Below are 16797 nucleotides of genomic sequence, written 5' to 3'. Positions count from 1 at the left end.
CTGAGGAAACCAGAGGCAGGAAAACCAAACAGGGTCAGCAAATGTACTGTAATTTGCAAATGTGTAGACACATAGAAACGCTTGCACAGGCAATAGACATGTGTTTACGTGCATTTAAGAAGCGTAGTTACAGTCTGCTTTCTTGGGAAAGCTTATTTTTATAACTGTCGGGGATTAGGGAAACCTGATTTCCCCACGTAGATTCCTCCTGAAGAATGCCCAATTCTCTATCAAGTGGAACCAGGTGAAAGAAAGGCTGCATGCGAAAAAGATCATTAATGGAGCGACACTGCCTCGTTTTAAAATCCAACTCTAACTAAAATCTGACTGAAAATGAAATTAACACAAAGTGCCTCAAGGAAGTCTTAATAAGCTGGTTCCCCCTGCTGATTTTTTCAACAGTCTGCGCTGTGTAGCTGTGGTGTCTCTCTCCCTTTTCTTTTTTCTCTCCCTCTGCAGCTGTCACAGTGCAGAGACACAAACAGAGCACAAAAAAGTCAAAAAGATGCATTTTCTGTCACTATAAAGTTAAAATCTGTGAGTCATGTTTCCAAAATAAGTCAGAAGTGGAAGAGAATTCAGATTATTCTTCTGCTGTATGAATATATATATATATTTATATATGTGTGTGTGTGTGTCCGTCCAGTGTAACCAGGTTACTGCATGTAAACGCAGTAACTGAAGTGTATGATCTTCACTTTTATTGTTCTGATTATGTCTCTCGACTGTGAAACAATCACAGCTTGTTCAATAAACGAGAAAGATGCAAATAAATTAAAACAAATAAATAAATATTAATCCATTCAATTTGTTACTGCCAATTGTGTGGACCTGATTGGGACATGCTTTCTCATGGTATGAGATTAATGTTTCTTGTCCATGGTCCCTGACAAATACACTAAATGAAAACGTTATTCTGTTGATATTACCGCTTTCCATTCACATGCAAACCTGCATGTATGCACTTTCAGACATAGTGGCCAAATAAAAAGCTCCCTTGATCAAGGCACACACACTGACACACTGACAGTGGGTATCCCATCTTTATTCATTGCTCTCAGTATTCCCTCGCTCTGCACAGCTCCTTCACATCTCCACAGGGGGTCCAAAGACTGGGCATGACTTGCTCTGCACAACACCCCCTACTGGCTGCTGATGACTACAGCCAGACCTGACACAATGCATTTATAGACGCAACACAGCTGGGTTTGGAAGAGGACAGGGCCATGGTGGAGGGCAGAACACATCAAACGCAGCAGCACCTCAATAGCTAGCTAGCTTGCTAGCTCCACTGGGGAGGACTGGAGGAAGTCTGTCTGGGGCTAAATTACACTGCACTAAACCAGAGTCTGATTATAGAAGTTGAAAAGGGTTTGGTTAGCGCAACCCCTGCTTTAACCCACAAACACACATGAATGAATGAATGAACACACACACTGAGACGCACATACTGTATATAGGCACATGCATGCAAATCCAAGGATTTAGCACTGTGAAAGCATTTAAAACATTACGAAAAGGGTTGCTGAATCAATTAATTCAGAGCTTGATGAATAGTTTAACAGAGCTTGAGGAATAAATGAGGGTTGTGAAGTGCAACACTTTTCCACCGCATATTTCAAGGTGTAACCAGGGGAGACTCTGAGCATTTTAACCAAGCATAATGTCTTTTACAGAGCCAAAGTCCGGCTACCATTAACAATATCCCCACACTCCCCATCTCTCATTAGACCGGTCTCTCAAGTGAGGAGAGAGTGAATGAGGTGAGGGGGAGGGAAAAAGATTGGTTTTCCTAAAATAATTTTCCTGTTGTGGATTTAACTGATTGTTCTGGCTTTGGCTAATTAATCTTCCTGGGCACAATGAAAGGGATTGAGAAGCACTTCAAAGCAACCCCAGTATAAATGATCCCAACATGAAGCAGCTCACTTTGTCTCGGCACAGTGTGCAGTAGATTAGCCTGCCACAACTTTGCCAATTTTTCAGGCTCCTTCTGCCCTATTCGTTTTAAAGCATCAGGCCAATAACAATGGGCGGAGAGACCATCAGTTTACAGAAATATGTATTTTTCTCAGTGAGAGATGGAAGTCAAGGATAATTTGAGAGTGACTTTTTAAAATAAGTGGCAAAAAACTGTTTTTAATGATTTAATTTGAATGTACAGAGGTCAAAAAATGAGCTAAAGCTAGGGGAGTGCAGATTTTCAAAAATGTCTATCTATAGCAGCCTCTGTAGTCATAACAGAATGGCAAGCCAAGACAAAACACACTCCACTACCTCAGACCAAAGCAATAAACAATGGTTGAATAAACACATCCCTTACCAACCACTCTGAATATAAGTCTTAGATTCTTCAAAAGCCAAGCTCCTTAGTTTTGCATTCTTGGTTCGTGTATGGTGCCATCACTGCAGCAATGAGAGATCCACTCTGCCTAAATTACAAGCTCCTTTGTGGCAATGCTGTCTCCATTTTCTTTCCCATACATTAGAATGGGCAAGGCTACAACGGTGTATTCACCAGGATTCACAGAGAGCAACAGGGATGACTGGATAATATAAATACTGGTGTTAGGCTGATCAAACTAGACAAGCCATGAATGTTTCCTTTAGTAACAACAACAACACAGAGAAGCCCAAACTAGAACTAATGTATTATTTGATACAATAAGATGTGTGTGTGTGTGTGGGTGAGTGTGTGTGTATGTGTGTGTATCTGGCATCTATCCTAATGGCTTTATGTTCAACAGCACTGAATGGCTGGTCTGGCCATTGGTGTAAGATATACTGTACTTTACTTACTTTAACATTAACCTGAAGCCAAATGAAACAAATTTGCCTGCAGCAGACCAAACCACTTGCAATCACATCTTTACAGCATGTCTAAGTACAGCTTAGCCATAGTTTACTATGCAATGTGTGTGGGTGGAAGAATCAGCCTTTTTATTTTTTATTTTTATAACACCTCTGTTGTGGAAACATATGGCGAGCTAACAGACACAGAAAAAAGCAGACAAGGACAGTTAAAGCACCAACTCAAATTTAAGACTTCACTGTTTCTCAGCGGTGTTAAAATTCAAAACAGGAGCAACTCTGAGATTCCCTAAAGATGTCTGACTCGTTCCCTGAGAGATATTGTTCCTTCAGCTTTGCATCTTCTCCCCTCTGCCAAGGCCTAGCTCTGTTTTTCTACATGCAAATACACAATTTTCAACATCTTTGAAAGTCTTTTTACAGCAAAGGCATGTTTTTTTTTTCTGACAGGTGGCAGGAGGCATGTGACAGTATCTGAAAAAATAAGAAAAAAGAAAATGTGTTCAAGATTAGGACAGATGTTGGATCCCTTTGAACAATATTGTTGATCAAACCTGAGGTTTTGGTCACTGACGGACTCCAGATGAGTAGGAAAGAAAAGAGAAGAAGATGGGAGACACAGGGAAAAATTGTGTGCCACAATTTCCCAAAGCAATGAAAAGTGACTTTGACAAAAAAACAACACAAAAACAAAACAAAACAGGTTTTTTATCTCTAAAGCTCTTTTTAAAAGGAGAGTGTTTGCTTCTGATGAAGCGTGATTCTTTAGTTTTGAAGACTGCAAGGAGCGGCAGTCATTTTCCCCCTCTCAGTCATCTTAAAATGACAACATTTCAACTATATATAGTCTTTAGATTGTGGTTTTGACTTTCCCTTGCGTTTGGTACTGTCACATGGCGTGGTTTTTGACAGCTGCCAGCAGAAAGGAACAAGCCCTCAACACTTTCAATGTTCAAATGAAGTTTGTCACATCCTTGGGAAGCTTGATGTATGCTAATGAAGTTGGGGTGTGTATGTGAACAGGCTTGCGTGGGATGAGTTGTGGGGTTGGGGGATGAGTAGCTGCTAGAAAGACATTTTTGATATACCCCCTTGTTCCAAAGTGACAAAAACCTTGTCAGGAACAAGGGGGTACATCAAAAATGACGCCACTCACAAAGTTTGCACCTCTACATCCTCTGAGTTGGCACTCAGACAGTTCACCAAGGAGCGATTTGAATTTGAAAATGCTTTGCTGCAAGAGGGAAAAAAAAAAAAAAAAAAAAACACTTCACAAAAAGAAAAAAAAAAAAAAACGAAGGAGGAGATTAGAAGTGGCTACAGATCTTAGTGAAGTTGTTAGAAGTACGGGATGGATTGCTGCTGATGTAATGTGCCTCCACAAAAACAGCAGAGGAAAACGACTCAGCCTACAGAACTCAAGTTCATCTCCTCTGCATTTTTATGTCTGCATCAATACTGAAGACAAGTACAGGAATGATTTATTTTTTATTCTACCAGGCTACACTGCTGAAGGAAAATACAACTCTGAAAGTTGTACAGTTCGCTGATCCCACTGTATGATTATGTATTTACACAAATAGCTGTAGTCTTCACCATTCTGCTCCTCTCTTCAAGGAGAACTGAACCACACAGTGAGTTGCTGAGCCGCCATTTTAGAGTGAGTGAGCCTGTGAGGGCCCTGCAAGTGTAAGACAATCAAAAACTGTGTGAAGTCCGGGGCAGAAGGCTGTTTTAGCATGAGGGTTCAGATTACAAAGAAACATCTTGGCAGATAAACTAGGGCAGAGAGAGAGCAGAGAGTGGAGGTCTTTAGGTTACTTATCATTGATCCAAAACTATGGAAATAATAATGCAGATACACATATGATGTACACTGTGACTTATAAGCCTATACATCCCTACACACATGTAGGTCTGTGCAGAACCACTGCTGGTGTCAATGAAGAAATAATGACAATGGCAAAGATGTTGGAGATTCTTAAAACAAGTGAACAGATACAACAGTATCAACAGATTTAAAAAAAAGATAATTTTAGTTTTCTGTAGGTTCTGAACAGGAGCTTTGATTTCTTTTAGTGAGTTTTGTTTTTTATAGCAGGTGATACCTAATCAGAAGGTTGTTTGTGAAATTGCTAATGAAAGTTTAAGTACATGTTAAATATTAAACAAAAGTTTCAAAAAAAAAAAAAAAAAAAGATGGTTGTGGGTAGAAAGTGAAGCTGGAAGGAGATGGAGAAAGAGTCGAGTGAGTGGGTGAGAGATATAGAGTGGGGAAGAGTATCTTTATCTGTGTGTCAAACAGAGACAACTGGCTTTTAGACAACACACTGAGCAACACGAGACTAATAAAGAAGATTCCCTCAACAGAGTACAGCCAACAAGCTCATTTATTGACTGTGGGCAAACACACACAAACTGTAGGCATTTCTCACAGTGGAGATTGTTGGTGACCGACGGAATTCAGGTTCTGCTCTTAATCATTTGGAGACACTCAGGTAAGAGAGGATATACTTTATTGTGGTATCTTATTGGGAAGAGCTCATCTCATCTTATTTGGAAGAAGATTTGAAACTTGTCATCTATATATCAGATTGCTAATAAGGTGAATAATTCACTGGTATTAATGCTGTAAGGTCTTTCTACAAAGATTCATACATGCCACTGATGTTAACTTTATGTTTGGTGGGATGTGTCCCAAAGAGTTGGATAATCCGTTTTTGGAAGTGTGGTTATTCCCATATATTTTGGAAAGATGTATGTGGTTTTATTATTCAATTTATCAAGCCTGGTTTTGTCCTATCTTTTGAAATTAAGCTATTTGGTTTAATTTAAAAAAGTCCTTCTCTGAAACCAAATGAATGCCTTATTATGATTTTTTTTTAGCAAAATTTCATAATAGTAAAGTTAAGTTTTTCCATACAGGGCCCATCCTTCTTTGTATATGAAATAGACTGCAAGCGGTACATTAAAACAATTTAGTACTCTTTAGTATGCAAACCTATGTACTTCATATACTTTCATAAATTTTTATACAATCTACTGTCTACAGTGGTAGTTTTTTTCTAAATGTAACTTTTAATCAAACCTCTCGTTTGGATTTTTTGACACAGGGCATGTGCCAAAATTAGACTGACAGTCGAGGCTGGCAACTGATTGAGTCCTTGATAAGCCAGTGGTGGTAACGGAGAGTCTGCCGGTATTCTGCCAATCAATCTCCGAGGCCAGCTACCCACGTGCTGTGCGAGGCTATTTGTTTGACGTGTCTGGTAATTTAGACTCCTACCTCTGCAACTCAGTTATGTAACCGACTCAACTAGTCACTTGGAATTTTGGTGGATGTTTCACATTGCTAACTAAAAACCTGGTGGGTATGTATTGGACCCTTGGGTTCTTCACTCTTTCTGTCTTTATTCAACCAGGTGAATCTCGGTTCCTGTGTTTAGCGTAAGCGAGAGCAGCCTACTTGACTCTCCCATAATAATAATGGTTTGAGCCATGTGTCCTGAGTACATACATGTCTGCTGCTCTGTGGCCTCTTCGCTCTGAATGATGAAGGGGTCTGTGTGTCTCTCTGTGTGTGTGTGTGTATTTATGTGTGTAGTCTGCAGCAATATGAGGAATTTAGTTCTATTAAACCAAGTTGATGGTTAATAATTATATAGACCTAGTAACCCTACCCTTTAATAAAAGGGTTAAAAAGTGAACAAGAAGCAGTTAATCGAATGGCACTTCGATTAACTAAAAAAAAGCTGAGAAGAAGAAGAAAGAAGCTGGTTTGAATACAACACCAAAAACAAAGTGAAAACAGCTCCGATGAAGTCAAGCTCTCTGGCTAAAAATAAGTTCCTATACCAAAAAAGTCTCCTATACCATGTGCTTCAGGTCTTGTCCTTAAAGATCGCTGTACTGTAAGTTGCAATACTGATCTTACCTCAGTAGTTCTACACAGAAATTGCCTCCTTCATTTGCTTGGCTCACTTCCTGTTTTTGCCTTTGCCACCAACTTTGTCAGAGCAAAACAATCTGCGATAAATTAGAGAAATGTGTTTGTGGCAGAGAATCGAGAACTGTCAAGTATGTAAAATTGGTACCAAATGCTTGGTCAGATTCTTATCCTTGTTTACTCAATCCTTGCCTTAACATATTGCATAGTTTAAATTGTAATGTTTCTCATTTTATACCAGAAAGCAGCATTTTATACATTTACTTTTCTGAACTAAATTTATTGAGCCAGGGATCAAACAGTCAGAGTATGGGAATAGTGAATATGTTTTTGTTATCAGTACAAAATGTAAACTGTTTTTTACTAGTGTAGTATACAAAAACATTAAATGCTAAGATTTATAGACAAGCAATAACTCCCTTCAGCAGTACATGTGCATTATAAAAGCATTGATGATAAATGCAAATACTACTAAGTCAAGTATAAATTATATCCACAGTCTATAGTATTTGACATAATGAGTGAGATGCTGTAAGGGATCATAAAACTACTGACTTTACTGTTACTTTTTGCCACCTGCTTTGATACAAAATAGCTGTTAACTTTGACTTTTAGTAAAGGTAAAAAAGATTTCTTTACTTCCAACATTCTTTGCATTTCCAATGTAACTAAACCCTTCGCTAGCAAAATGATTCATTGTGCCTTTCGTGACAGACTGCACAGTAAACAACACTGACAAAAACTAACTACAAAGCTAAAAAAGGAGCAACCCCAACCAAATGATCTCATGTTACAGCAAGGAGATTTAGGGGTCAGCTCTTCCTAAGCCACAGGAAACTAAGCGCAGCACCTGTGAGACTGGGTCAGTGACCAACAGCTCCTAAAAACCACTGATCGTTTACTACAGATTTATGACAGCCAGACTCTGAGGTGTGTCACAAGTGTGTCGAGTGTGTACAAGGGCTAGTAGGTGGATCTGAGGGGACACGAGAGAACTGAATGCCTTTGGTGTACATACCAGGGTACAAAGAACAGCCTCCTGTGTGAGAACAGTCATTAGTGCTTTCTTCTCTGTGTGTGTCAAGGTCAAAACAGAGCCTGATTACAGGGCATTCTGAAGAGCCACGGGGAGACTGTGTGTGAATGCATGTGCATACCGAGGCTTCCCTCTGAACACAGGCAGTGGTGGCATTCCTGGCCCTAGGCGCTGGCTCACGAAGACAAATCTCAAGGAATTCGGGAAATGCGTTAGGGGGCATATCTTCGGCTCCAAACAGGAGAATGAGAGATGATGGAGTGATGAAAGGAAGGCAGGAAAGCACAGGAATAATCAATTTTGTTTGTCTTTTGTGGCAACGTAGGAGTTAGAGGTTAGGGGCTAGGGACATTAGGTGATGGGGTAGCAGAGATGGGTGCTGAAGGGATAAGAGATAAGATGCTTGAGCACAAAAAGGGAAGGTATAATTAACAAAAAGTCATAAAGAGGTTTTTCGCAGGCAAGAAGCAAAAAGACGTGTGATGAAAAAGCTGAGGGCAGTGGGTTGAAAAGCAGATGTGATGCAAGGACAAGCAAATGAGTTTTGAGTGAGAGACAGCTTTCTTCTGTTTTACATGTATGACAAGATAGAAGAAAAAGAAATAGCATGAGGTGTAGGAATAAAGAATTGCCGTGTTACCTTCTCTTCGGTCTCTAGCTCTTTGCTAAGAAGCTTCTTCTCTGAGCAGTGCAGCTGCCTCTGCAGACTTTCCACCTTTTCCTGCAGAGCCTGGGGGAAGGGAGAGACCCATTTAATGTTGTCGGGAGCCAGAAACAGAAAAGCAACACGAGATGTCTGTGGTATAATGTGTAACTGACACTAAGTGAAATACACTAATCTACAGTTTCTTTGGGACAAATTCTAAATCAGAATGGGAAACTAATCCAAAGAGTGCAAGTGAGAAAACAAGAGATGTGAAAGTATTCAAGACAGTAAGGTAGACAGAGGCGAGGAGAGAGAGACAGGGACAAGAGATGCAGCTTGTGATTAGTCCTCTTGTGTTAAAAGGTTAATAATAATGTCATGACTGTAATTACAGGGAAGCGTCCCTCATTAAGCCCAAGCTCATTTTGAGACAAGGACACACATAAAAAGTGACTTTCTAACTCAAGGAATTAGCAAAATGTCTCAGCGTTTGTAAAGCTGCATTTCTTTAAGGATCATTATTTCTTAGGAAGAAATAAGATAGATACAAGTTATCATTTAGTGGATATAAACTCCTCTCAGTTGTATTTCAGTACCCAAATTGGTCAAACGTCCTCTCAGGTCTCAGATGAATAATTTAATCGCTGTAGGTTTCAAAATTCTGGCCAGAGAAAACAAAGAAAAAAAAAGAAAAAAAAAATCAAAACAGAAAAACAACAAAGAAAATACACTTGTGTGTGCGTATATAGTCTTTGTATCAGCCACTTTTTCCTTTTCTGCCTGTAAGTGATGGCAGTGGAAAGAAAGGCGAAGTTCCTGCAAGCGACAGAGAACCAGATGTTTTTTCAAGCACATGTGGACACTTCCATCTATGATTAGTCTGCAGGAAAACCAGAGAGAGTGGTATGTGCACACACGCAATTGTGAAAACACACACAGCCACCTTAACAGCACAGACATGCATTTACACTTCCTCATTCACACACAAACACACAGCCTTAAACAAGTGTGTGGGGCCCTGGCTAGCATCAATATCCTCAATGTCTCTTCCCACTGGAGTTGAGTGAGGAGGCCAGGTGTTGCCTTGTCGATTCTCAGAGCTGAGGGAAACACAGTCCAGGTGAAATGCCTGATCTACAACCCACTCCACTGACATAAATCACACAAACTGTTAGGCTTCAGGGCCAGTATGAACTTCAGGGTAGCAACTCTGTGAGCAATTGACTAAATATAAAGTGAGGGGCAACACAAAAGCAACTGTTGAAACCTTATGTAGATTAGCATACATCTCGCAACAGCTAAAATGGCTCAAAAATATTTCTCTCATTTCTTTAAAAAAAACCTCAAACATCTAGGTTGTGCCACAACATGAACTTACACCTGCACTGCGGTGATGCAACATCGATATCCACTTTATAGTTCACCTCCTTCCTTCGCAGCCTCTGATTTATTGATCAACACTCAGTACTAGACCGTCGTGATTCTAGAGCATGTTGAGGTCAGCCTCAGCTCTGCAGCATGAAAGGCAGCTCGTTTCCAGCATGTTGATCCTATTAATCAGGCCATTTCTTAGCCAGTCGCGATCCCATTACAGCACATCTCCATCCAGTGCAACCCCTTGCCTCCGATTTCATCATTTCATTTTGTTTATTGGTGAATGAAAGGCTGAAAGACACCAGAAAAAGCACTGTAGTGGAGTTGACAGCATTTGAAAACATTTTTGGATTGTAACGCTGAAGATATGAGTGCGTTTTCCTCCCGTTTTCTTTCAGTTTTTTTCTCCTCTAAACAGAAAGTGTAGAGGTTGAGTGTGCTGTCTTCTGAGACAAATTGTTGATTGAAGTCATTTATACTAGTTTTTGTGTGAATATAAAATACTGTGCAGCTGATTTGAGTACAGTATTATGCAATTCATTTTTTGGTTTGTGTTTCTTGTGTTGTATTTCAGCTAATTAGCAAGTACAGCAAGTACTGGCAAACAAGTATTCAAATGAAGTAGCCGCCCCTCCCCAGATTGACTTCTGATTTCCCGCATTGTGACACAGCATTTCTGGAAGAACTCTTCTGGGAAGTAAGGCTGACTAGAGGGCCTCACTGGTGACGTGGTCTTCTCTTTCATGTGGGTTCTGTATCTGATGTGCTCAAAATGACTCTGAGGGTAGAAGTTCAACATTTGTAACTTCATTATTAGAATTATATGGATTTTGCTGATTTAAAAAATGCTTTGTGAGTCAGAAAGAACGTCAGAAATATTTAGTCACTATTACTGTCTGACATGCTCATAAAACTTGGTATTGAGGCCCGCATTTAGGCACCCAGCCATCGATAATGCTCTGAAAGACACAGATTCAACAAACCTTCGAAAAGTAGAAGTAAGCAATGAAGTAGAGAAGGTAGACACCTATTCAGCACCTGCTTATAATTATGTTTCTCTAATTACATTTGGGTAAATATGAGAAAGAACACATAGTACACAAAACTCGAAAATAATTAAATAAATACATAATCTAAAACACTCATCACTCAATTTTAGGTGTAACCTCCCATCTGCAACTCTACACAGTGTTTGGACATTTCATCGTCTTGCATTCTTTTTCTGGAAACCTATGCTAATCATACAGCTACTACTTTACCCTAACCTTAAACCAAGTTATCACTATAAAGGTCGGTGATTGCCATGGCAGGGACTTACAATTAGTCCTGATAAGGAAGACATTCTCCACAATGCGAATGTGTATACACGTTTGGGTAATACACGGTGCACACATACATAGACACAGTGCAAGCATATGAGTAAACACTCATCATACAATGAAGATGCACCTTGTATTTAGTATTAAGTGTGTGAAGATTCGTGAGTGAGGATCCGGCTAAAGTGCCTCCAGATGCTCAGGGTGATATAGTCCTTATCAGCCAAGCAAAGTAGGATCCTTTGTGAACAGGCCAGGAATAGAGGGAAATGAGACTTCCTTAGGGAGAGTTGATGAGAGGTGGTGTGGAACGAGAGAGAGTAGAAGGTGGAGAATGAAAGAGAAAAGAAGAAAAAGGTAAACAAGTTGCAAAGAAAAAGCCAGAAATGTGACATTAAAAGAACTGTGGCAACATCAAGACGAGAAAGAGAAAAGAAAACAAAGTTCAAAAAGGTGAGAATGAACAACAAGAAGACACTGAGGAGGAGGAGGCAGAGAGAGACACGAAGGAGAAAAACACAACATGGCCAGAGTGAAAAGACACAGGCAGCCATGTACCTGTACTGCACAGTCCCACAGACAAGAGCTGCAAGGCCTCTCTCACATCTCCATCAGGAATGAGCCTCAGCCTTTCATTCCCAACCTTCGCTCAAAGGATTAGCAAGATACACGCGCACGCAAGCACCAACAAACACACCGCTCAGAGCAATCCATGCAGGTATAGGCATGCATTAATATTAAAAGCAAAAGTTCTAAAAATGTGTGATTCCAGCATTGTATGCGCACAAACATTCACACACAGGCACACCAATGCCTGAGTCATCTTTCCTGGGTGGTCCTCCTGTGCAGATAAGGCAAGCATGTTTCCCTAGGGTGAAGTAAAAGCAACAGAGGGCAGGAAAAAGCAAAGAAGAAAGAAGGGAGGGAATAGTGGGAGGAGGAAAAAAGGCCAGGGGCCTTTTTAAACTTGGTGTTTTGTTAGGAGCTGAGCTGCTCTTCATGTGCGGCAGTGCCTTCTATTTGCAGCGTGCTGTCAGAAGTTTCTCCCAAAGTCTGGATTAAAGAGATCCTCTAATGACACTGAGGCTGGACGACTTCAGACAGCAGCAAAAACCTCACACTGCACCGCCTCCAGCCAAGGACACACACGCGCACGCACACACACACACACACACAAGAGCAGATACATACACAAGGGGCATGAAGCACGCAGACATACATAAGCAAAGACACGGTATGTAGACACACCAGTTTTAGTACAACAAGGCAATGTGTATATGTATGTCCACTGATCTAATAGTAAATAATAAAGAAGGTGCTAACCTGGAGGAGAGATGGATGGCCAGAGAGATGAGCACAGACTCTCTTTTATCTGCACTTTTATCAAAGGATTGTGGGAAAGGTAAAGAAGTGAGTGTAACAGAGAAGCTGTAGGAGGAGGAGGCGAGAGGTCTCCTCCTGAGGTGTTAGAGAAGAGAAACTTGGGCTTTTGCTTTGCTGTCTGTCTGTGTGTAGGCATAAAAAGACACGCTTTAGCAAGTCGACCAGGACAACCCCTCTCAAAGATATCACTGGCATTGGTATGAATTGACTTGCTTTCCGTACTTTGATGCTTTTCAGCAGTTTTCCCAGAGTTGATTTTGAACTGAAGTGGGAAGATACTGTAATGGCGGCAGCAGTGGAACAGCAAACAGTTAGTTCGTCTATTGCAATATGCACACATGTCAGTGCAGTTATGGAAGTGCCTTCCCTAGTACTGATGTAAATAGTAAGACAATTGCCACAGTAATGAAGACATGTTGCAACCGAGCTATGCCCACAGGGGGAACACACTGTTCCTCATCTTTCCGTCTGTTTCTTTCAGCTGCTGTGAGCTACAGTATAAAGAGAATAGGAAACAACTCTCAAATAGGCACCATATGCCTGGTGTGTGTGTGTGTTTGTGGGCCATACATACATACATACATATATTCTGTTTATCAAATAGTATATCATTTAATAGACGTTAAGTTCAGGAAAAGTTGCAAATACAACTGCAAACTAAAAACTCTAACAAGGTGTTATAAACAGATTCAATTTCAGGCTCTTACAAGAAGTTTCTACAAATAAGAGCAGACAGCAGTAGCTATGTGTCTACACACAATTCGTTGAAATGGCGTTACTGAATTAGTTGAAATGAATGCTACTGAATTACGAGCCACTCGTAGTTCTGAATTCACAGCCAATAATTTAGGCTATAATGAAACGATAACAAAATAGTATGTCTGCGTTCTGTTAAACTGTGTTTTTTTTTTTTTTTTGGCGTTTTCTTGTTCCCACCAACTTTAACTATACATGGCATTCTTGAAACCGGGAAGCTCAACACATTAGGCTGTCATGGTTTCTTTGTACTAAACATTAGGCCTGTGGTTTAATGAGTAATTTCCGTTTGTTGTCTCTGAATGGAGTATGGCCTCTATGAGCTGTTCTACTTCCCATGTTCCCCCGTAGCATCCTGGAATGTTATCTCTCTCCTATTTCCACCTCCTCTGATATGTGGATCAAACACTGCTGGGAAACTGCCCACAACCGGAAGAGTCATCAATCAGCCAACAGCAGGCACACATGTAGAGGAGCACGCACACACACACGCACACACAGATCGGTCACTACGCTAACACCACCTGGTGGTTTGAATGTTGTGGTGGACAGGGGTCATCATGGAAAATGTGTTGCTGACTACGATCGGTGGGCTGTAACGATATGGTGTAATAATATTCAGAGCCAGTTCCATACGAATCAATACAAATGATATATAATTTTAATTTGGCTTCTTTTTTGACAACTTCATGTCATAAAAAAAGTGTTTTTTGCAATGGTGGAAGTAAATACATGTTACTGTAATGCTAATTACAGATTTTAAAAGCAGATTTTTCATTCCACAGGTCAGAAGGAATTTACACTCCCACACTGCACACCCCACTGCAGTCTTAATTTTTGTTATAACATATTTCAGGTATACAGTATTTGCATACCTTTGTACTTTTACTTAAGTAAAGTTTCCAATATAAAATGTTTACTGAGTAAGAGTATTTTCAACACAGTAATGTTAATACTTAAGTAGTAGATCTGGGTACCTCTCCCACCACTGGTGGTCAGTGTCAGTGTTTGCAAACAAATCCAAATACACCAACCTGCTGCTTCACCATTTAACAAAACGAAAAAGTTGCAGACTTGTTATTACTAACATCATTTGTCTAAATCCTGCATGTTCAACAAGATGTATGTCCCTGCGTATAATTTAACAATAACATAGCAACAGTTACCACGTAATGTGCCATGAAAGTAGCTGTTAAAGCTAGCAGTTACTTGCCTCAAGCAAATTGCCCTAACTTCACCGAGATGGTTTAGGTCTTTTCCTCAGATTTAACACTGCACTGCTTACTACGTGGGTAGCTATGCTCATTACTCACCATGTACTTCATGTTGTATGTTTTAGGCAATACAGTTATTTGTGTGTAGGTTGATTTTGCCGAAAGTTTGCTAGCCGGCGTGTGTAACGCAGTACTTCCTGATTCCTTTTGCCTTGTGGAAACACCAGACGGACATAGAGAGGTTGCTGCACAAACAGAAATAATAAGAAACTTTCAAAGGTTAAATTTCTGTTGATTTTAATCTGGGATTTTCAGTGCAGCCAGATCTGTACCATTGTGCTTATGCATATCAGTTCATCTTTATACAAATACACACCATAAAAAAGGCCCAAGAGATCCAAGATGACACATTTCTAGTTCACAAACTTAATATAATAAGAACAAAAGAGGCCTGAACTGGAAGCCTCTTGTAGCCTTTAATAGCTTTTGAGGCAGGAAATTCCATTATTCTACAAAATAGTTTTGACAACAGTGGGGCGTCAGGCCTGGATGTTAATTTGTTTCTTTTTAACAGCAGATGCCCTTTGTGAAGCAACCCTCCCTAATTTATTCAGCTTGGACGTTTTGCTCAGACTGCACTAGCCCTGGCTGGGGTTTAGTTTGGACGGCATGGGGTTTCAGTGTGTTGTACAGACACACCACATGGCTAGGGGTTGACCGCTCTAACCACTGATCCACCACTGCCCCCAAATCTCTTTGCTTTGGTAATGTTTGATATTTTTACTGCTTATTGCTTTTGCTTATATCTTCGGCATTTAACACTGGGCAGATAGTGGGCACTACATCCAAGACATATGAGCTGGGAAGAGTTGCCCACAACTTAATATGCAGAAGGACACTTTTGGTTAATTGGATATTGCAAATGAAAGATTATTTTAATAAAATGAATCAGTCTGCATGGGGCTACAGATTGTTGTATTTTTTCTCAGCAACACTGAGAGTAATGTTCTTTCATTTTAAAGGGAATGATTTCAGAGCACGTTATTTTTGAAAAAATGTCTTTATACACTTAAAAAAACCCTATGATAGAAGCAGTCATCCCCACATGCACAGAAAATGACAGATACACAGATGGCTTAACAACCTTCAGTAAGCAAATGCGCAATTCAATGTGAAGAATATAGACATGTGTTGAAGGACGTGAAAAGGCGCAGAGAGTAGACACACACACACACACACACACACACACACACACACACATACACACACACACACACACACACAAAACTGAGGCAGCTCTTTGCCTCTGCAACAGAGGGTATACAGCACACCTGTTCTTGATCCACTGCTGCCATTCCTTCCCACAGGCAAAGTCATCCTTTCAACCCCCTCAGAAACTAATGCATATATAACTACAGAACTACAGACAAACTGCAGCTGCTACAACTAGCCCCCTTGAATGTGTGAATGTTTGTGTGTACAGGAGGGTTGTCCCTTGTTACTGGTATGCATGTGTAAAAGCAGAGCACAAAGATCACATGGACTCCATCTATAACCAGACAAAGAAACATACACCCCTTGTGCAAAAAGAACAGCGCACCTCATATATTCACAATGGTCAAAAGACAATGGTCACTCTTGCATTATGTAACGTGTCTGCCACCTCACCTAGATAACGCTACAACAGGACCTGCTCTTTGACTTGCACTAGTAGTTACTGCTGGATGGGCCTGGATCAAAGGTGTGTATCTCTTTCTGTGTGTGCATATGTGTGTGTGAGAAAATACTGAGTATGTGTGGGTGTATGTTGTAATGCAACAACTCTGAAAGATGTTGACAAGGGCACTAACTCAAAGCTATGTGTGTGAGTTTGAGGGACAGAAAGATACAGATGAAGACTTACTGAGGAGAAAAAAGGGGGGAGGTAGAGAGAGAGAGAGAGAGAGAGAGAGAGAGAGAGAGAGAGAAAGAGAGACAGAGAGAGAGAGTATGTCTGCCCATGTATAAGACTGAGACATGAATACCATGATAAAGGTGTGTGTATGTGCGTCTACAAGTGTGTACAGGCATGGCAGCATTCGGCAGGCAGAAAGACAGGAAGCACTTCTGTGGAGAGCAGGAACAGCGGTGCTGATCAAAGCCCAGGCGGGTGACACTATGGGCGGAGTGCCATTGTTTATTCACCAGCCACCTCTCCCTTTTGGCAGAGTGAGGTGAGCATGTGTGCATGTGTGTGTGTGGAGACAGAGTTTGAGACAGAAAGAGTTTGAAGATACAGAGTTAGGTCTGAGAGAGAGAGAGAGAGAGAGAGAGAG

General features: G+C 40.6%; 1 protein-coding gene across 11 annotated transcripts in view; it reads right to left on the bottom strand.

Moving 5' to 3' along the window:
• Window positions 1–16797, bottom strand: part of cep112 (centrosomal protein 112) — a 102137-nt gene that overhangs the window by 12636 nt on the left and 72704 nt on the right. For 8 of the 11 annotated variants that reach the window (XM_067476292.1, XM_067476288.1, XM_067476296.1 and 5 more), the window contains one exon: window positions 8434–8523. The exons of 1 other annotated variant lie outside the window; for it this stretch is intronic. In XM_067476292.1, the coding sequence (XP_067332393.1) occupies window positions 8434–8523 (90 nt within the window). Of the gene's footprint in view, window positions 1–7; window positions 3286–8433; window positions 8524–16797 lie in introns of those variants that run through there. 2 more of the 11 variants (XM_067476298.1, XM_067476297.1) reach the window with 2 other exon arrangements.

This window comes from Channa argus, chromosome 15 (genome assembly GCF_033026475.1).
Source record: "Channa argus isolate prfri chromosome 15, Channa argus male v1.0, whole genome shotgun sequence".
NCBI classification, from domain to species: Eukaryota; Metazoa; Chordata; class Actinopteri; order Anabantiformes; family Channidae; genus Channa; species Channa argus.
Note: the sequence above shows the minus strand (reverse complement) of the source record. Positions and strands in the feature narration are given on the sequence as shown.